This window comes from Galeopterus variegatus, unplaced genomic scaffold (assembly GCF_000696425.1).
Source record: "Galeopterus variegatus unplaced genomic scaffold, G_variegatus-3.0.2 Scaffold2204, whole genome shotgun sequence".
In the NCBI taxonomy this organism is placed as follows: domain Eukaryota; kingdom Metazoa; phylum Chordata; class Mammalia; order Dermoptera; family Cynocephalidae; genus Galeopterus; species Galeopterus variegatus.
The window spans coordinates 176,621-198,632 of NW_007728315.1; the positions used below are offsets into that span (position 1 = coordinate 176,621).

The 22,012-nt window shown below is 33.8% G+C and overlaps 1 protein-coding gene across 1 annotated transcript in view; it reads left to right on the plus strand.

The window, feature by feature from the left end:
- Positions 1 to 22,012, plus strand: part of NDUFS4 (NADH dehydrogenase (ubiquinone) Fe-S protein 4, 18kDa (NADH-coenzyme Q reductase)) — a 109,962-nt gene that overhangs the window by 22,703 nt on the left and 65,247 nt on the right. Inside the window, exon 2 of the mRNA XM_008580924.1 lies at positions 15,493 to 15,559. Coding sequence (XP_008579146.1) covers positions 15,493 to 15,559 — 67 coding nt within the window. The remainder of the gene's footprint in view (positions 1 to 15,492; positions 15,560 to 22,012) is intronic.

The following is a 22,012-nucleotide window of genomic DNA, read 5'->3' on the forward strand; positions in this document are numbered from 1 at the left end:
TTAACTATATTTAAGAACAATTCATTGTCATTAAGTACATTCACATTGTTATACACCATTACTACCATACATCTCTAGAACTTTTTCATCTTTTAAAACTGCAACTCTGTAACCCATTTCACAATAACTGTCCATTCTCCTCTCCCCCATCCTCTGGCAGCCACCATTCTACTTTCTGTTTCTATGAGTTTGACTGTTCTAGATACCTTACATAAATGGAATCATACACTGTCTGTTCTTTTGTGATTGGCTTTCTTTATTTACCATAATGTCTTCATGGTTCATCCATGTTGTGCATGTGTCATATTCTGCTTCCTTTTTAAGGCCGAATAATATAATATTCTATCGTATGTATATACTACATTTTGCTTATTAGTGTATTAATCAACTCTGGGGTTGCTTCTACCTTTTGGCTACTGTGAATAATACTGCTATAATTATGGGTATACAAATATCTGTTCTAGTCCTTGCTTTCAGTTTGTTTAGATATATACCCCAAAGTGGAATTGCTGGATCATATGGTAATTCTATTTTAAATATTTTCAGTAATTGCCATACTGGTTTCCATAGTGGGTATACCATTTTACATTCCCACCAACAGTGAACAAGGGTTCCAATTTCTCCACATCATTGCCAAAACTTGCTACTTTTCTGTTTTTGTTTTTGTTTTGGTGATAACAGTCATCTTAATGGATATGAAGCAGTATCTCATTGTTTTCCTTTGCAATTCCCTAACATTCTTGTGCACATTTTTTGTGTGGACATATGATTTCAGCTCATTTGGGTAAATACCTAGGAGCATAATTTCTGATCATATGTTAAGACTATGTTTTAGCTTTTTGAGAAACTGCCAGACTGTCTTCCAAAGTATCTGTACCATTTTGCATTCCCACCAGCAATGAATGAGACTTCTTGTGTTCTTCATTCTTGCCAGCATTAGGTGTAGTCAGTGTTTTGGATTTTGGCCATTCTAAAAGGTGTTCTTATTGTTCTTTTAATTTGCAATTCCCTAATGACATATGATGTTGAGTACCTTCTCATATGCTTATTTGTCATCTAATTTGTATATATTCTTTAGTGAAGTATCTGTTCAGATCTTTTGCCCACTTTTTAATTGGATTGTTTTGTTTTCTTATTGCAGAATATTAAGAGTTCTTTGTACATTGTGGACACAGTCCTTTATCAGATGTGTGTTTTGTAAATATTTTCTCCCAGTCTGTGGCTAGTCTTTTCTTTCTTTAAACAGTATCTTTCACAGAACAGAAGCTTTTAATTTTACTGAGGTCCAGTTTATGCATTTTTTCTTTCATGGATCATGCTTTTGACATCTCCCTATCTATGTATTTTAGGATCTTCTTTGGTTTTCTTCATCAGAGTTTTCTAGTGTTCTTCATATAGATGTTGTAGTTATGGTTTTAATAGTTCAAAATATACTTTTCAAAAAGTGTTAAGTGGTAAAAAGGTAAAAAGAAACCATTTGCAGTAAAAAAAAATATTATGTGAATAAGAATAACATTACTGACCCAAAGTACTAACACTATTCCCCCTTTGAAGCAAATTAACTTTATCAGCTAAGAATAATTTATTAAAATTCCCATATCCCTTGTATCTGTTTGAAAATATGGCTCCAAATTTCTTTGACACTCTTCCCTCCCATTAAGAGCTGGTGTTCTATATTCCCTTCTCCTAGAATCCGAGCTCTGTAACTGCCTGATCAATATAAGACAAAAAAAGGGAGGTTTTGAATGTTTCCAGTGTCAAGCCTTAAGAAATTAGCAGTTTACACTTCTTGTCTCTGAGAACATCGTTTCTTGGGATGTTTCACTCTTGGAACCCAGCCATCATGTTGTGAGGAAGATCAAGCTGTCCCACAGAGAAGCCCATGTAAAGAGGAATCGATAGCCAGTACCACTTTGCCAGCCATGTGAGTGAGCTATGTTTGACATGGAACCTCTTGCCCAAGTTGAGCCATCCCAGCAGACACCATGTGGGGCAGACAAGCTTCCCTGCCAAAACCTGCCTAAAAGGCACATTTGGAGCAAAACAGATGACTGTTGTTTTAAGCAGTAGAGTATGAGAGTCCAGCTATAGATTTTTTAAAAAAAATCTCTATAAATAATTAGATATAGTTTTATAAACATTAAATTGAACCAGTAGTTTCAAGAGACAAGAAATGATCTGTTGGACTTTTAAACAAAGTAAAATTCCTAATCATACAGAAAGCATTAAGGAATCAGTTAATCCCTAGCCTTTTCATTACAACATGTTTGTTGTCAATTTATTACAAATTGAATTAACTCAAAGTCACATTAAATTAGAAAGTGTTTAGTTTCATGCTGAACCATAAGGATGTATTACTAAGCGTTCTAACTAAAAGGATGAAATAATAACATATATATATATATATATATATATATATATATATTACCACAATGATTATCTCAGACCTGAAATATGTTGATATTTGGGTCAGTCCCCTTCAAGTTAGTTGTCTTGAAGTTTTTGAAGATCTTGAATAAATAGAGAAAATTTAAATTGTCTTCAGCATACAGTATTTAGTAGATAGAAGCAAGAGAGAACCAATTTTTAATGAGAAAATTAAAGATAAGGGGTCATGGGACCATTTTAATATTTTGCAAAAATATATGGAGTAAAAGGAAAGGCAAAGATCCTACAAATGCTTTGGTTAAGTTCAGAGGAAATAATAGTAAAGGTAGCTCATTTATAATTTCTTTACAAAACCATAAATTCTTTTCTTCTAATGCAGTTTTATTACGATAATTTCTATTTTTTATGTACACTATTTAATGTTACCTTAAAATATTTAGCTGTTCAAATCAGTACAAAGTAAGGATTTATTGCTCATAGATGTCCTTTTTTCCATTCTTCTGAGCCAGGTAGAACTTGTGGTAGAAACTAATAGCAGTCGTGCCTCTGGACACAACTCAAGCCAAAAACTGAAACAAATCCTTTGAAAGTCATCCAACAAACTAAGGAAAGATTTGTGCAAGAGAGATAAGGTTAATTGTACTCACATATCAGACTTTGGAATGGAATTGAGGAGTAATAAGGAATGTGGGCAAGGTATTTGACAGTGTAACAAAAAAATTGAAGAGTGTGATAGAAAATGTAAAGTAAAAGAGAAAGAAATATACCCAAGTTTATAGCAATAGGTTATCAAAATAAATACACATGAGGTGAAAATAAGGGGAATAGATAAGAAATATAGATGTTATGGTGAGGTTAGTAATTATATAATGAATCATAAGGAATATATTTAAAGTTCATATTTAAGGAAGGTCAAATCATTGAACTATCCTGGCCACAGAATAATAATTCTGTTGGTTTGGAATGCCTTAAAGGAAGGAATTGTGTTGATGTACTTTGACGTGTCTTATAAATAATTGGAACCAAATTTGTCATAAAGATCCCAATTATTAATCTACAAATTTAATAATAGTAACAAAAATCCTAACAAAATTTTTATGAACTTAGATGATTCTCATCAGGAGGAAAAAAAATCACAAAAATAACCAAGAAAATTTTGAAAAACAACAATGAAATAGAATTTGCTTTGCCAGATAATATGCTACAGTAATTAAAATATCATGGTATTAGCACAGTCACAGACACGTAGATCATACAAATAGTACAGATCAGTGTACAAAAACAGACTATGTAGGTCTGTAGATTTATTATCTAATAAAAGCCTAATATCCAATTGGTGGTGAAATGCTAGATTATTCAATAAATAATATTGAAAAAATTGGCTATCTTTTAATGGAAAAATATGTTTAAATCCCATTGTAAAATAGTTATATATCAAATAGTTCAAGATGGATTTAAAAATATGTGTATATACACACACATATGCATATACAATGGGTGTGTGTGTGTGTGTGTGTGTGTGTGTGTGTGTGTGTATAAAAGATACTGGAATAAAATAAGAGAATTTTTTAAATGACTTTTGGGTGGATAAAGTCCTCTAAATTAAGAAAAAATACCCACAAATTATGAAGGAAAAATAACTATTGAACAACAGAAGGCACTACAACTAAATTAAAATAAAGGAAAAATCAGAGATGATAAGTACAACATATAACAGATAAAAGACTAATATCTAAAATATATAAAGGACTCTTACAAATCAAAACAAAAATCACCCAAAAAAGGGGAGGAGGAGAGCAGATAATATGAGCATTATGGATGTTAATATCACCTATGTCAATAATCACTTTAAATGTGAATGGTCTAAATACACTGAGTAAAAGAGAGTGTCAGAGAGGATAAAAAAAAAAAAAAGACCCAACTATATGTTACCTAAAATAAACCCATTTTAAATATAAAGACACAGATATTTTAAAAATAAAGAGATGGAAAAAGATTTATCATGCTAACACTAATCAAATATTGCCACAGTAGCTATATTAATCTGAGACAAAGCACAGTTCAGAACAAGAAAAATTATCAGGGATAAAGAAGAGTATTATATAATGTCAAAGGGGTCAGTTCTACAACAAGACATAACAGTCTTTAACCTAACAAGATAATGTCCAATTGTGCTATGCAAAAACTGATAGAACTGTGAGGAGAAATTCATTATTCTAGTTGGCAACTTCAACATCCTTTTAATAGTAGTTGACAGAACCAGCAGGTAAAATATCAGTAAAGATATAGTTAAACTGAACAACAACTTCCATCAACTAGATATAATTGGAATCTATTGATTACTTCATCCAACAATAGCAGAATAAACATTCTTTTCAAACTCAAGGGAAACATTCACCAAGATAGGCCACATTCTGGAACATAAAACATACCGTAACAAGTTAAAAAGAATAGAAATCACACAATGCATACTGTCAGTCAACAATGGAATCAAACTAGAAATCATTAACAGAAAACTAGAAAATTACAAGTTATTTGGAGATCAAATGCACTTCTAAATAACTCATGGATCAAAGAAGCCTCAAAGAGAAATTTTAAATGTTTTGAACAAAATGAAGAGATGTACAGCCAACAACAACAACAAAACTATGATGATAATATAACTTCAAAAAATTGTGGGATGCAGCAAAAGTTGCACTTGGAGGAAAATTTATAGCTCTAGATACATATATTAGAAAAGAAGAAAGGGGGCCGGCCCGGTGGCGCTCCCGCTGAGGGTTCGGATCCCACATACAGACCAGTTCCCGCTCACTGGCTGAGCGAGGTGCGGGAGCAACACCGAGGGTTGCGATCCTGTTGCCGGTCCCGGTCCGGTACGGGCGCAACACTGAGGGTTGTGATCCGTTGCTGGACACGAAAAAAGACAAAAAGGAAAAAAAAAAAGAAAAGAAGAAAGGTCTAAATTCAGTAATCTAACCTTCCACCATAGGAAACTAGTGAAAAAGCAGTATAAATCTAAGGCAAAAAGAAGAAAAAAAAAATTCTAATTATAGCAGACATGGATGAAAATGTAAATAGGACATTGGTGAAGAAAAATAAATAAGACCAAAAGTTGTTCTTTGAAAAGATCAATAAAGCTGATAAACCTCTAGCCAGGCTAACAAAGAAAAAAAGAGAGGAGACACAGATCACCAGTAGTAAAAATAAAACATGTGTCATCACTACTCATCCCACAGAAATTAAAAAGACTTGTTATGAATACACATATGAATTGAATGCAATTCCTTGCCAACCAATTTGATGACTTACATGAAATAGACCAATTATTTGAAAAATACAAACTTCATAACTCAGTGCAAGGAGAAAAATCTGAATAGACCTATATCTATTAGAAATATTGAATCAATAATTATCAACCCATACACCTACAGCCACTTGATCTTTGACAAAGGCATCAAGTCTACACATTGAGGAAGAGACTGCTTCTTCAGCAAATGGTGCTGGGAAAACTGGATATTCATATGTAGGAGAATGAAACTAGGCCCATACCTCTCATCATATATCAAAATCAACACAAAATGGATTAAAGAATTAAATATACATCCTGAAACAATAAAACTCCTTAAGAAAACATAGGAGGAACACTCCAGGAAGTAGGGGTGGGTACAGACTTCATGAATATGACCCCAAAAGCACAGGCAACCAAAGGAAAAATAAACCAATGGAATTATATCAAACTAAAAAGTTTCTGCACAGTAAAAGAAGCAATCAACAGAGTGAAAAGACAACCAACAGAATAGGAGAAAATATTTGCAAATTATACGTCTGACAAAGGATTAATATCCAGAAAATACAAGAAACTCAAACAACTTTACAGCAAAAAAAAAAAAAAAGTAACCCAATTAAAAAATGGGCAAAGGAGCTGAATAGCTCTTCAAAGGAAGATGTACATATGAACGGCCAACAGACACATGAAAAAATGCTCAACATCACTAAGCATTTGGGAAATGCAAATCAAAACCACTTGGTTTTGCAGCATGGCTAATATCCAAAAGACTGAGAATGATAAATGCTGACAAGGTTGCAGAGAAAAAGGAATACTCATACACTGTTGGTGGGACTGCAAAATGGTGCAGCCTTTATGGAAATGGTATAGAGGTTCCTCAAACAATTACAGATATATCTACCATATGACCCAGCTATTCCACTGCTGGGAATATACCCAGAGGAATGGAAATCATCATGCCGAAGGGATACCTGTACTCCCATGTTCATCGTAGCACTATTTACAATAGCCAAGAGTTGGAACCAGCCCATATGTCCATCATCAGATGAGTGTATAAGGAAACTGTGGTATATCTACACAACGGAATACTACCATGCTATAAAAAGAATGAAATACTACCATTCACAACATGGATGGACTTAGAGAAAATTATACTAAGTGAAACAAGTCAGGCACAGAAAGAAATATCACATGTTCTTGCTTATTTGTCAGAGCTAAAAATAAATAAGTAAATATACAGACAAAGGGTGGGAGGGTAAGAAGCCACAGCAATCACAATTCTTTGAACTTGTTAAGACAAGTGAACAGATATGATGTAGTGTGGGGGGAGGGGAGAGTGGGAGGGCAGAAAGAGGAAAAGGTAAAGGGACAAGAAAATCAACTGCAATGTATGTTAAGAAGTTAAAATAAAACTAAATAAATAAGTAAATAAATAAAAAATAAAACAGGTGTCATCACTACTGATCCCACAGACATTAAAAAGAGGTTATGGGGCCGGCCCGGTGGCGCACTGCTACAGTGCGCCGCTTGGGAAGTGCGGCAGCGCTCCCGCCGAGGGTTCGGATCCCACATACAGACCGGCCGCTCACTGGCTGAGCGAGGTGCGGGGGCAACACCGAGGGTTGTGATCCCGTTGCCGGTCCCGGTCCGGTATGGGCGCGACACTGAGGGTTGCAGTCCGTTGCCGGACACGAAAAAAGACCAAAAAAAAAAAAAAAAAGACATTATGAATACACATATGAATTGAATACAACTCTGTGCCCACAGATTTGATGATTTACCTGAAATAGACCAATTATTTGAAAAACACAAACATCAAAACTCATTGCAAAGAGACAAATCTGAATAGGCCTATAACTATTAGAGATATTAAATCAATAATTAATAACCTTCCAAAAAAGAAAGCACCAGGCCCAGACGGTTTCCTGGTGAATTTTATCAAACATTTAAGAAGAAATCATACTAAATCTCTACAGTCTCTTTCAGAAAATAGAAGCATGTTCCAACTCATTCTGTGGGATCAGCATTACCCTAACATCAAAACTAGAAAAAGGCATTGTAAGAAAGAAAAACTACAGAGCAATTCCTGTATGAACGTAGATGCAAAAATCCTCAGCAAATATTAGCACACTGAATCCAGTGATGTATAAGATTTATACACCATGACCAAGTGGGATTTATCCCAGGTTTAAGACTGGTTCAGTAATTGAAAATCAATTAAGGTATTCTAGTACATCGACAGGCTGATAAAGAAAAATCACATGATCATATCAATTGGCACATACAAGGCATTTGACAAAATCAAACACCCACCCTAAAAACTCTCAGCAAACCGGAAATAGAGGGGAACTTCCACACCTGAATAAAAAACACATACATTAAACTCTATAACTAACGTCATACTTAATGGTGAGTAGCTAGATATTTTCCCGCTATGATTGAGAAAAAGGCAATATTGCCTCTTGCCACTCCTTTTCAACATTGTACTGTAAGTCCTAGCTAATGCAATAAGACAAGGAAAATGAAAGATATGTATATTGGGATAAAAAAACAAAAACAAAAAACAACTGTCTTTGTTTGCAGATGACATTATTGTCTATGTAGAAAAATCCCAAAGAATCAATTAAAAAAACCTCATGAAACTAATAAGTGATTATAATAGCAAGGTTGCGGATACAATGATAATATATCAAAGTCAATTGCTTTCCTGTCTACCAGCAGTAAACTGTAATCTGGTATTAAAAACATAATACTATTTACTTTAGCACTAAAATAAATAAATAAATAAATATTTAGTTGTAAATATAACAAAATATGTACAGGATCAATATCAGGTAAACTAGAAAACTCTGATGAAGGAAATCACAAACATCTAAATAAATGAAGGGATATTATGTGTTCATGGACAGAAAGACTCAATATTGTTAAGATGTCAGTTATTCCCAACTTTATAGATTCAACACCACCCCAGTCAAAACCCCCCAGCAGGTTACTTCGTGGATATCATCAGTAAGCTGATTCGAAAGTTCATATAGAGACGAAAAAGTCAAAATAGCCAACACGATACTAAAGAATAGCGAAGTCAGAGGACTGATACTACCTAACTTTAAGACCTACTGCATAGCTATAGTAATCAAGATAGTGTGGTATTGGCTAAAGAGTAGACCAAGCAAGAGAACAAAATAAAAGTCTCAGAAATAGATTACTCAAATATAGTCACATGGTCTTTGAGAAAGGAGCAAAGGCAATCCAATGGAGAAAAGATATTCTTTTCAATAAATGGTACTGGAACAACTGGACATCCCAATGCAAAAAAAAAAAAAAAAAAAAAAAAAAAAAACTACATAGAGACCTTATATCTTTCACACACAAAAAATTACTCAAAAATGGATCATAGACCTAAATGTAAGAAACAAAAACTTCTAGAAGATAACATAAGAGAAAATATAGGTGATCTTGGGTTTGGTGCTGAGTTTTCGGATACTGTGCCAAAAGCATAACCCATGAAAGAAAAAACAGATAAATTGGACTTAATTAAAGTTAAAAGCTTCTGTTCTGTGAAAGATACCATTAAGAGAATAAAAAGACTAGCCACAGACTGAGAAAAAATATTTACAAAACTCATATCTGATAAAGGACTCCTATCTACAACATACAAAAAACCGTTATAATTCAACAGTAAGAAAACAACCCAGTTAAAAAGTGGGCAAAAGATCTGACAGATACTTCGCTAAAGAAGGTATGCAAATAAGATGACGAATAAGCATATGAAAAGGTCCTCAACATCATATGTCATTAGGAAATTGCAAATCAAAAGAACGATAAGATAGTACTACACACCTTTTAGAATGGCTAAAATCCAAAACACCACACGAAATGCTGGCAAGGGTGAGGTGAACAAGGTCTCATTCATTGCTGGTGGGAATGCGAAATGGTACAGCTACTTTGGAAGACAGTCTGGCAGTTTCTTACAAAGCTAAAACATAGTCTTAATATGATCAGAAATTGTGCTCCTTAGTATTTACCCAAATGAGTTGCAAACTTATGTCCACAGAAAAACCTGCACCTGAATGTTTTTAGCAAAAATATCTCAAATGTCCATCAACAGATGAATGGATAAAGAAAATGTGGTGTATATATGTTTTTAAAAGTTGTAAATGCATAGATTTTTTAAAAAAACATTTTATGAGTTGAATGATTATTACATAGCATTTCTATAGGGGATTATTCAAACATGCTAGAACTATTCTTAATTCCACTCATTAGACTTAATTCCACTCATTCTACTCACCAGTAGAAGAAATTTTGGAGCGATAAGTTCCTCATTTTACAGATTTACAAAGAATGAAACCTAGATGCACAGCAGTTAAGGGATTTGCTCATAGACATTAAGTAAGTGGTAAAACCAGAGTTGGAAATAAAGTCTCTTGATACTCATTTCTAGGATATTTCTTTTTCCTTACAGGAAATATATACAGAAAAACTAAATATAATAAATGGCTTGTACATTTTAATAATGATAATTGGTAATCAGCCCCCAGAGTTTACCTTTTTGGATTCAGAATTAAAGTTGATACTTTAGAAACCAGGAAATGTGAACAGGTCAATTAACAAAAGAAATAGGTGGACAGAAACAAAAGCAAATTCGTGAGGCAAACAAAATTTTCCTAAGTTGCTCAGAAATGGATACTAAATAGCAGAGTAAATAAAATTACCATTTATTTTGTAATAATTACATATTAATCATTGTTTTTACATACTTCCTAGTGTTATGATATATTGCTCGGTAAATTATTATTACTAATATTTTGGCTATCTATTCTCGATAATGCTGCTATGAACAATGGTGTACCAATATATATTTGAATCCTCCACTTCCAGTTTTTGGGGGTATATATATCCAGTAATGGAATTGCTGGATCATATGGTAATTCTCTGGTTTTTTGGAGAAACCTCTGTAGTATTTTCTACAGTGGCTGCACTATTTTACATTTCCACAAAGATTCCAATTTCTCTACATCCCTATCAACAGTTTTTTGTTGTTGTTTTTTTTCTTGCTCTTCCCCCCCCCCATAACGATCCTAATGGGTGTGAAGTGCTGTGTTTAGATTTGCATTTCTCTTAGTGATGCTGAGCTTCTTTTCATGTGCTTATTGACCATTTGTGTATCTTTTTTGGAGAAATGTCTAGTCAGGTCCTTTTCCCATTTTTAATTGGGTTGTTTGTTGTTTTGGTTGAGTTTATCTTTCAAAGCTTAGGAATCATTCCTTATTTACTGATTTCTAGGAGCACTTTTACCTATTTTGGATATTGATGGCTTACTATTCTATCTTGGGAATATTTTCTCCTTATTTGTTGTCTGTCTTATACTTCATTTGCAATATGTCTGATTTAGAAGTTTTGGTTTTATATAATAACGTTTGTCATTTTTTTCTTTATGTTTTCTAGGTTTTATATATTTAAAAGGCTTTTATACTATAATATTATTTAAAAAAATTTTTTTTACTTCCCATCATTTCACTGATATGACATTCCCTATAGGCTAATCACCAAACAGATATCTGTGATATAATTCATGTTTAGTCAAAAATTTACTATAGATTATATTTTGTAGGTATAATTTATTAAATGTTGTGTTCATAATTGACTCTGGACCTTTGTTGCCATCTTTACTATACCTAGAATTAGAGGATAAGTTTTCTTCACATCTGAGATTTTATTCCTTTAATATTTACTCTGTTTCAAGAGTGGTTACTTAGCACATGACCACCCAGTATAACCTATATATGCACACATTATATATGCCTTTTTACCTAGGCAAATTTTTTCTCAAATAAATTATGTGAATATATTGTTTCAAATAAAAATCCCTTTCTATGATCTCTTTGCAGTCTAGCCTATCTTAAAAAATTTTTTTTACAAAATATTTTAATTGTAATTTTTAACTTTCTGGTAGGATTGTATTACATAACATCTTGTCTTTTTATTGTATTGCCTTTTACATACAGCTTGATAAAAATATGAGATAATTTTCTTATCTGTGTATTTGTTTATAATAAGTAGTTCACATCTGTTTACAAAAGATATATAGCTTCATTATTTATTTATTTATTTTTATTGAATCATAATTGATTATACTTATTTTTGGGATTCAATGTTGACATATGTTGATCAAATCAATATTACTAGTATGTATATTGTTACAATTGTACTTATTCTTTATGCCCCTTGTCCAATCTCTCCCTATCCCCTCTCCCTCCCCACTCCCACCATTGATAACCCTAGGTTTTTTTCTCTTCCCTTGAAAGAGTAATGGTTACTCTGTTGATTTGTTGCCTAGATGATCTGTCCAATGCTGAGAGGTGTGTTCAGGTCCCCCGGTATTATCATAGAGCAGATGCTGCTTCTGTCACTCTGCAATGTGCTTTGTGGAGAGAGACATCCTCTTCTTTTCTTTGGTCTCTGCTGATGACTCTCCCTGTGTCAATGTACTCCAGTGGCTGGCAGACCATCTGCGTGGTGGTCATGACATCTCGCCACTTTCATGGCAGCTGTGTTTACTGTGGTGGCTGTGGTGGGCCTCCCACATGGATGTGATGTTTTTGGCATGTTCCTTGGTGCTGGTGGTGTTTCTGGTTGGGAGGGTGTCCAGTCCCCTGCTCTATGCCTCAGGCCCCCAGGCATGGCCCTAAGGTGCTGGTGGTGTGCCTGGGCCAGAACTAATTTTTTGTCCTTTGCTTACTTCTAAAATGGGGACATTTCCTGTGGGAACCAGCTGTGTGGTTGAGCTAAATTGCTGCTTTGCTGCTGTTTCCCTAGGGAAGACTTTCTGTGCAGCTCAGGGTTTAATGGTTGACCTTATAGGTACTTCTGGCTCTCCAGAGACCCAGTGCACCTGGCACCTGGGTTATGTAGAAACTCTGACCTGGGTCCGAGTCCTTTCATCAAACTGCACCCCATGCTATTCTGTATTCCTGACTAGTCTCCTTTGAGTTGTCCTGCGCTGATTGGGGGTGGATCGGCTGACCTTGCTGTGTCCCTGTGTTTCCCCGGTGGGCCCTTCTCCACCACCGCCCATGCTCCAAACACTTCCCGTGGGCAAGGCCCTGCGCAGGTCCCTTGTTGTTCACCGGCCTCTGAATGGCTCCTTTTTTCACTTGTTCTGGCTCCTCCTGTGTGGGTCCACGGGGACCCTATTAGTGGTCTTGCTGTCCTGGGGGCCACCATGGCCCTCTTCTCCCTTGTTGCCTCCAAGCAACTCCGTCTGAAGGGCACAGCTGCATCTTCTGCTGGGTTCTGCTTCATGTGCTCAGCAGCTACAGTCTTCGAGCGGCTGTGGCCTGAAATGCTCCAAGCAGTTTTTTCTTACTCTCATTGTGACTTCTCTCACCTTCATGAACTCTGTAGGTCTCTCCTCCTCTCCCCCTGAGCTCTAGAGGCCCCAGCTTGGCTGTCGTTACATTTTTATAGTTGTAAATTGGTTGATTTGTGGGAGAGAGTGATGCTGGGGACTATCTATTCTGCCATCTTGACTGGAACTGTCTCTAGCTTCATTCTTATAATTAGTTAGAGATTCATCTAAAATTATTAAAATATATCTATCCTTTATATAAACTATATATGGTTTTTGTAAATTTAAAAATTTACTTTTGGTTTGGAACTGTCTCTAGCTTCATTCTTATAATTAGTTAGAGATTCATCTAAAATTATTAAAATATATCTATCCTTTATATAAACTATATATGGTTTTTGTAAATTTAAAAATTTACTTTTGGTTACAACTATTATACACCAAGATTTTATTGTACAACTTGAGACAATTGTTTAAATTAAATCCACTGTGTAGTCTAAAATTGCACAACCCAAGAGGTATAGAGTTTCAGTCTATCTAATAATTTGCACTATTTTGATCTAACAGGTCTCTTCATTAGAGAAACGACAGTGGTCTCCTCTTTATCCACAGTTTTGCTTTCCTTGGTTTTAGTTACTCATGGTCAACTGAAGTCCAATAATACTACATGGAAAATTCCAGACATACAGGGGTACTTCAAAAAGTTTGCAGAAAGATAGTTCGTGGAAAAATAGATTTAAAAGATATTACAGTCTTTCCCACAAACTTTTTGAAATACCCTTGTAAACAATTCTTAAGTTTTAAATTGTGCAGCCATTCTGAGTAATAATCATCTCTTTGTCCAGTGGATCCACACTGTATACACTACCTACCAATTAGTCACTTAGTAGCCATCTCGGTTATCAGATTGACTGTCCAGGTATCCCAGTGCATGTGTTCAGGTAACCCTTAGTTTACTTAATTGTTCTATTTTATGATTAGTTATTGTTGTTAATTTCTTACTGTGCCTGTTTTAAATTACACTTTATCATAAGTGTATATATAGGAAAAACATATATATATATATATATAGGGCTTGGTACTATCTGCAGTTTTAGGCATCCACTGGGGGTCTTGGAACAAATTCCCTGAGGATAAATGGAGGGTACTGTACTTAATATTTCAAGTTCTCATGAATTCTTTTATCATTGTGCAATATTTTTCTTGCAAAATGTGGATTTGGTTAAAAGTATTCAACATTTTTTGTTGTCTTGTTATTGATAAAATAGATTTTAAAAGGTGCTTAATTATACTTCTTTAATACTGTAAAATTAGAACATGTATTTTAATTGTTTGTGTAAATAATTTCTTGTTTGCTTGTTTTTGGTTTTGGTAGCTAGCCTGTAAGGGGATCTGAACCCTTGACCTTGAAGTTATCAACCCTTGACATTGATGTTATCAACACCTCACTGTGACCAATTGAGCTAACTGGCTCTAAAATAATTTCTATGTAGATATATTTTGTGTAGATTTATTTCTTTGTGGGGCATTCACAAAAATAAAGAATTACATAATATCTTACATTTGGGAAATAATTGACAAACATTTTGCATCAATTATTGGTGATTATGTTGCTAAGTTATAATAGTGATTATATTGTATTAAAGAAAGAGAAGACCAAATGCTATATATTTGGTTTGGAAATTTGAGCCACAATTGTATATACTAACTTTTGAAAAAGAAATGTACACAAATGGCTTAATAGTTTGGGAAACTCTAAAAAGCTAAAATGTCATCATCAGGGATAGGTATGACATTTGTTAATATAAACAACAATGTGTATGTGAAATAAGAAGTCTGTTAGCTTTAAGAAATTTCTCTGGGGTGAGAGTAGGAAGGTGCTAATATAAAGGACCTGGATTCTGTGCCCATTTTACTTCCAACTTAGTATTTCTATTTTAACTGTTCAGACATTTTCCAATTTTGTGAATGGCATACAGGACTAAACTAATAACATTAATTAAAATAAGTATACAAATCATTCTTATTTAAACTGCCTTTGGTTTGAAATTAGAGTGGAGAAACTTTTTATTATGATCGAGATTCCATCCCCCATGTCATCGTTTAGGAATCAGAATTCCAGAACAGTCAATAGAACTTTGCATGTTTCTGCCTGGTCATGACAAACCAGCCACTGTATACTCATAGAGAGCAGTACAGCACTTACCACTAGTGGCCCTTCTGTGACAGAGAGCCCGTAGACTGACATAAAGTGCAAGCCTCTGTGTACCGTCTAGTGAGAGTCTGCCAAAAACTCAGCAGACAGAACTAATTGGGGAGAAAAAGGACTTTTGTGCCCTCTTCTCTCTTTCCTTTTTTTTTTTTTAATACGACAGATATTGTTAAAGTGGCTTGTTTATGTAAGATTTGTCTGCCTCTTTTTTCTCATTGTGTGGATCATTTTCTAACTTAAAGTCTTCCACTGCAGGTCGTTGAGCACTTCCACGTGGAGATTGGCACAAGACACACAACTCATAACTGTTGATGAAAAATTGGTAAGGATTTTCTACTACACACTGCCTTCAGGGTTATTTTTGTACAATAGATATTCAATATGGTGTTCTGGGTTTTTTTAGGAGAGTGATTTGATTTGAATTTCTAGATGATAAATAACTTTTAAGAAATATTTGTCAAAAAGATAAAGATAATTTGTGTTAAGCATTGTACACAAATATTAGTAGTTATATAGAAATATTAAGAAATTAAATTATGAAAGGCTTCCATTTTTGTGGTGTTTATAAGTAGCAATTGAACACTTTTATTTTTGTAATGAATGCATTGTTTTTTATTTTCTCAGTTACACTCCTATTTAATTAAGTTGTGAGATACTTACCAGTACAGTACTATCTAAAATTAAGTATATTGGGTTTTCAGGAACCGTGCAACATTATTGTTACTGCATGTATATATATGTATAAACACATGCACATATATCCTACTTTTACATATATATGAGAGTTAGTTTACAACTATCAACAAATGAATAATAATCATTTAATCACTAGCAGATAGAACTTTGGCAACCAACACTTATAAAATTTTTCAGTGTGTGGTCTGTTTTTTTAGATGCTACTTGATGTTTATGCTTATATTGTACAATAGCATAAATTTTCTAATGTTTCTAAGACTTCTGGTGGAAATATGTAATAGCGTAAGCATGCTTTTCATTTCATGTCTGGTTTAGCATTATCAAATACATGGGTGTGTTTTTTAACTATGCCCCTTCTAATTGCTGTACAGTCTTTTATCACTCAACTTTGAGCCTATAAGCATAATCTAAATAATAGGTCACACTAAATTTTTATTTGCACCATTAAAGATATAGACAGATAAATAGATAAGTAAACAAAGAATTTGGAAAACTCACATCTCTTGCCTCAGGCTGACTGGTTTTATCTTCAAATTCTCTCTTAAGTCTACCTGCAGACATTGCCATCATCCTGGTGTAGGCTGCATCATCTTTCACCTAGATTACTGCAGTATTCTTTTAACTGATCTCCCCAGACTCTTAAATCTTCCTCTGATTCATTTTCCACAGTATAGCCAGAATAGTCTTTTTAAAATGCTACTTTGGTCACCTTCTTCTGTAAAATCCTTTGGTGCTTCCTATTGCCTTTAGAGTAAACAATGAAGTCCTAACATGGCCTTTGAGGTCTGCATGATTTAGCTCCTGCCTTCCTCTCTATGTTTATCGTGTATCACTGTCTCTTATATTAGCCACACCAGGCCTGGAACATTCTTTTTCCTTGCCTCAGGGCATTCAGAGTTCCTGCTCACTCTATTTAGACGCTTTTTGCCAACAACTAGATCTTTATTCAGTTGCCATCTACTTACTCTTCAAATGTTAACCAAAACACCATTTACTTAGTCAAGTATAAAAGAAATGAGGCAATTATGTATGTGTGAGAAGAGGGTGATTTTCATGTCCTATGTGTTCATTAATTAATGAGGGTACTATTATTTTAATTTTTCCTGACCATCTCTTTTAAGCCCCAATAGGTTGCCTCCTTGTTCCAGCATTATGGTTTATTCTCTATAAAATTCTCAAATTTTATAGAGTTCATTAATAACTCTTCTAAGTTCTCTTCTTTCTAGTTAGAAGACTGAGTGAGTCAGCCAGTAATATGTTGTTCTAAACAGGGTGCTGTGAAGCATACCAGAGAAGTATACAGACTGGCTTAGTTTGATGTTTTTAATTATTATCATAAAATGAGTTGTATACCTTTGATGAATTTTGTTGCTCTGTATAGTTTTTCCAGCTTTGTTATATCTTCCTTGAAGTATATCAGCCAAAATGTTGGTATGATATTCCAGCTGAAATCAGTTATAGTCTTATGTATAATTATTCATAGTTATTGCAGTAATATTTGATATAGATAACTGAAACTCATAGGTAATTTTCATACACTCTCAAATAGCATAATGACAAGATCAGGGCCTCAGAAATATGGAGTAATTGGAGTTGATCATATTTGCATGCAGAACAAAAATGATTCTAAAAACATACGTCAGCTTTAAAGATAAAATTGTTTCAAAATTTGAAGTCCTGTGAGTATTGTAAAAGATGTGGAAATAGGATTTCAATGTCACGGTTATATAATGTAATCAAATTTGTTAGATTAGTGTGTCATTTTTATTCACTACCCAAGACTAGGTAACTGTTACATGTGTACCTGAAATTTGATAGAGGTTAGAATCTTAAATGAAGTTAAGGGAGTTAACCATTATCATATTTCTTTTGGAAACTCATAAAATGTATTTTTTAGATTAATGTAGGTGATGCCTATTAAAGCCCAGGGTTTAAGCATATGGACTATATAGGGACAGGAAATTTTGGAGGGTGCTGTAACTGTTCTTGATTAAGATGGCGATTCTTGGGCCGGCCCGGTGGCGCACTGGATAAGTGCGCCGCTTGGGAAGCGCGGCGGCGCTCCCACCCGAGGGTTCGGATCCCACATACAGACTGGTTCCCGCTCACTGGCTGAGCGAGGCGCGGGAGCAGCACCGAGGGTTGCAATACCGTTGCCGGTCCCCGGTCCGGTAAAAAAGATGGCGATTCTTTTGTCAAAACACATATTTGTTTTTATTAATTTGTAAGAAAGAAACAAACCACAAAACTACACCAAAAAGGACAAATTTTTAAAAGGGGGGGAAAGTGGTTTCCTAATTGGTTGTTAATCTACTTCTTTAAAACTCCTATACATTGGTTCAAGGTCTACCATAGTAATATGCATGCTATTTATTTTATTATTTATTTATTTTTAATTTTATTTTGTCAATATACAATGTGGTTGATTATTGTGGCCCATTACCGAAACCTCCCTCCCTCCTCCCTCCCCCCCTCCCACCCAACAATGTCCTTTCTGTTTGTATGCATGCTATTTATATGTGACAGCCTTCTGTATATTTGAAAGCTCTTTGGTCCCCTGAATCAGTGGTCCTCAAAGGGTGGTCTACAGGGGTGCCCAAGACCTTTTTAGGAGGTCTGCAAAGTCAAACCATTTTCATTTTTATGCTAAGTCTTTATTTGCCCTTCTCACTGTGTTGATGGTACAAAACAATTGTGGTAAAGCTGTTGGCACCCTAGCACAAATCAAGGCAGTGGACCCAAACTATGTTACTAATCATTGTATCTTCCACTTCCTTGCAGTCAAGGTTCAAAAAAAAAAAGTTAGTTTTACTTAATGTCTTTAGAGAAGCAGTGAAAAATTTTAAATTTTAATAATCTCAACCCTGTGTACACATCTTTTTATGTTCCATGTAGCAAAACATAAGTATGCATAAAACACTTATGCTACATACCAAAGTATAATGGTTGTATTGAGGAAAAGCCTTTGTATGGTTGAGTTGCTGTTGCAAACTGAATTAGCCACTTTTTTCATGGTACAACTTTTAATTGAAAAAACAGTTACAGATGACAAACGGTGGTTATTCAGTCTTCGATACTTGGCAGACGTTTTCTTGAAAATGAACCTGTCACTTCAAGGAAGTGTGGTTCATGATAAACTTCAGGGTTTCAAGTGAAAATTAGAATTTTTATAGAACTTGACTCTGCCACTGATCTGATTGAGCTTGACATCTTTCTAATACTTAAAGACTGTTCTAATGAGATTGGCAGTGACATTAATGAATGTGATTTTTTTGACATTGTGTAATGAAATATGTTAACATTTGAAAGATCTGCATACCTCATAAATCAGTATTTTTCATATGACCAATACATGATGTTATAAAACATGGGTAAAAGTTTCATTTCAAGTGCAAGATAGAACAATGGATTTTTAATGTAACCAAGTATGAAAATGTTAAGGCTATTAAAATATTGCTTCTTTTTCTAACTATGTATCTGTATGATGATGATTTTCTTCATATTTTGAAATTTAAACAACCGAGCAGAACAGTTTGAATGCAAAAACAGATGTTAGAATTCAGCTTCTTCTATTAAGCTAGACATTAAAGAGATTTTCAAAAATGCAAATGAGTGCCACTCTTCTCATTTAATTTTTTAGTATTTGAAAATATAGTTATTTTTTATTAAACTGTTTATGTTAGCATATAATTGGCTTATTATTTTAAATTAACTATGTATTTAAATTTTTTCTCCATTTAAATTTATTATACGATAAATATCTATAGATATATTTTATATATAAACAAAACTTCATTAGAGTAGCAGTAATTTTTAAGAGTGCAAAGGAGTCTTGAGACCAAAAGATTTGAGAATTGTTCTCCTAAGTCTTTTCTTTTCTGGGTTAAACATCCCCAGGGCTTTGATTTATTTCATATGAGTTCCAGGTAATTGATCATCTTGAGTACCCTCCAGTTTGACTGAATCCCTTTTAAAATGTTACCAGGATTTCTCATGATACTACAGATGTGGTCCAGGGTGTCATGGGGATTATTGCCTTTATTCCTTTTAATCACAGCAGTTTTAGTAAGGCAATTTAAAGTTTATGTTCTCATGTCTTTTTTTTTTTTTTTTTTTTTTGGGAAAAAAAGTTTGAAGAATCCATTCTCTCATTTTGGAACTAGATACAATATTGATATTGTTGGGGAACAAATCTTCAGAGAATAAAATTGTAGTAATTTCTGTATTCTTGTTAATAAAGAATTTTACATCAAAATACATGGTAAATTTTTAACAAGTCGATTTTGAGAATGTCTTGTTTGTTGTATATAAACTGCTAACTAATCTTTTCATTTACTCTCAGAACAAAGAATTTAAATATCAAAAAAGAGTAAATGACAGCATCTTAAAATAATCCAGTAAATTTGTTTAGGAGCACAATATTTTAAGAAAACCTTTTCGTGTGTTACACCATCATTATTTCTAAATGTGTGATACTTCCTACAGATAGTAAGGAAACTTTATGGTTGTTTGCTTGGCCCTTGGTTTTTGTTGCAGGAGGAGCTGTGCCATGGAGGTAGGATGAAGAATGTCTTTGCCTTTGTGCTTTATTAAGAGGGTAACTTTTTTTCCTTTATGCCTGTCCCTATCCCAATCTCCTTTCAGTACATTTGATGAATACCCAAGTCCAATGAACATGTTGTCTTTTTATATTCACTTTGACTATACAAAGAGAGAAAAATTTTTTTACATACTTATTTATTGTTTATTACAATTGCCCAATATTAACTTTTTACTACTACAGTTAAAATATTAATACAAAATAGAAAAATACCCTCAAAATATAAGAACAGTTTCAATTTATTAATATAATAATACAAAATAAGCTTTAATAGTTGGACATTAATATGTTACTTTTGTATGATTTATTTTAGCTGCCATCTTTCCTTCATTCTTCATTTATTTATTCAATAAATAATTACTCAACACTTACATGGGCCAGGCACTGTACTGAAGTGTTTATGTGGACATTTTAAATTGTTTGTTTTCATTTATGTGCCTAGTTATTTTGTTTAAAAACTATGAAGCACTAGTGTTTTAAGTTTTACAGAGGTATTCATCTTCAACTTAAATGCATGTGAAAAAGGAAACTTTCTTTAGCAATGTATGAAACAAATCTTTTTGGGGACCTGTGGGGTGGGGAAGGACAGCTAACCATTTCAAAGCTTTTTTCAGAAATTACTTTATAATACATGGCTGTTAATTTAAAATCCTAAAATTTTGGACATTTTAGTAGTCTATTAATATCTTTATTTTAAAATAAGGTATGAATGTAAAACAAATAGAGTCAGCATTCTGAACATTGCCAATTTGTTGTATTGTACTACTTGATAATTTCTCCTAAACAGCAATAAAACATAAGTTAAAGCTTTGGTACTTGCTGATTCTTAAAATAAGTAATTGCTTTTGATTAATAAAGCACATGGTACTGGTTCAGCCAATAAAGTTTTAATATTGCTGTTTGAGAATATCTGTAAGCAGCAAGTTACTTAATAGAAATTTTTTGTCACTAATAGTTTTAAATTTTTTTCATTACTTGAACTTGTTCTAAGAAATTTATAAAATTGAATGATTTTTGCAAGCCTTCAAAAATAAAACAATTATATTTGCTGCACAAGTATTTGTTTTATGTTGTTTTTTTCCACCTAACATACTAAAAATTTATAGATGAAAACGTTTTATAAGTCTGCAAACTTCAAAATTGGTGGTTGAGAGGTGAATTGCACAAAAAGATAAACCTAAGTTAAAGGCTTACATTTGCTTTGACTGCTTTTTTTCTTAAGGGGTCAGTTTTCTTTTGGTGAGATTACTTTCTTTTGGTGTATGGCAGCGCTATCTCTGCTAGATTATTAGAAGTAGTGTCTGCGATTTGGGTTATACAGCCTTCTAGCATCTCAAGTGTCTGTTTTGTCTGGACTTTACTCATGCAGCATTCTTGTGCAAAAATTTCAAGGCTTTAGTCTGGAGCACTGGGTCAAAGGATATGTCTCTTTGAAGAGCAGACAGAAGTTTTTTATGTTTTGTTCACTAAGTAGTATTT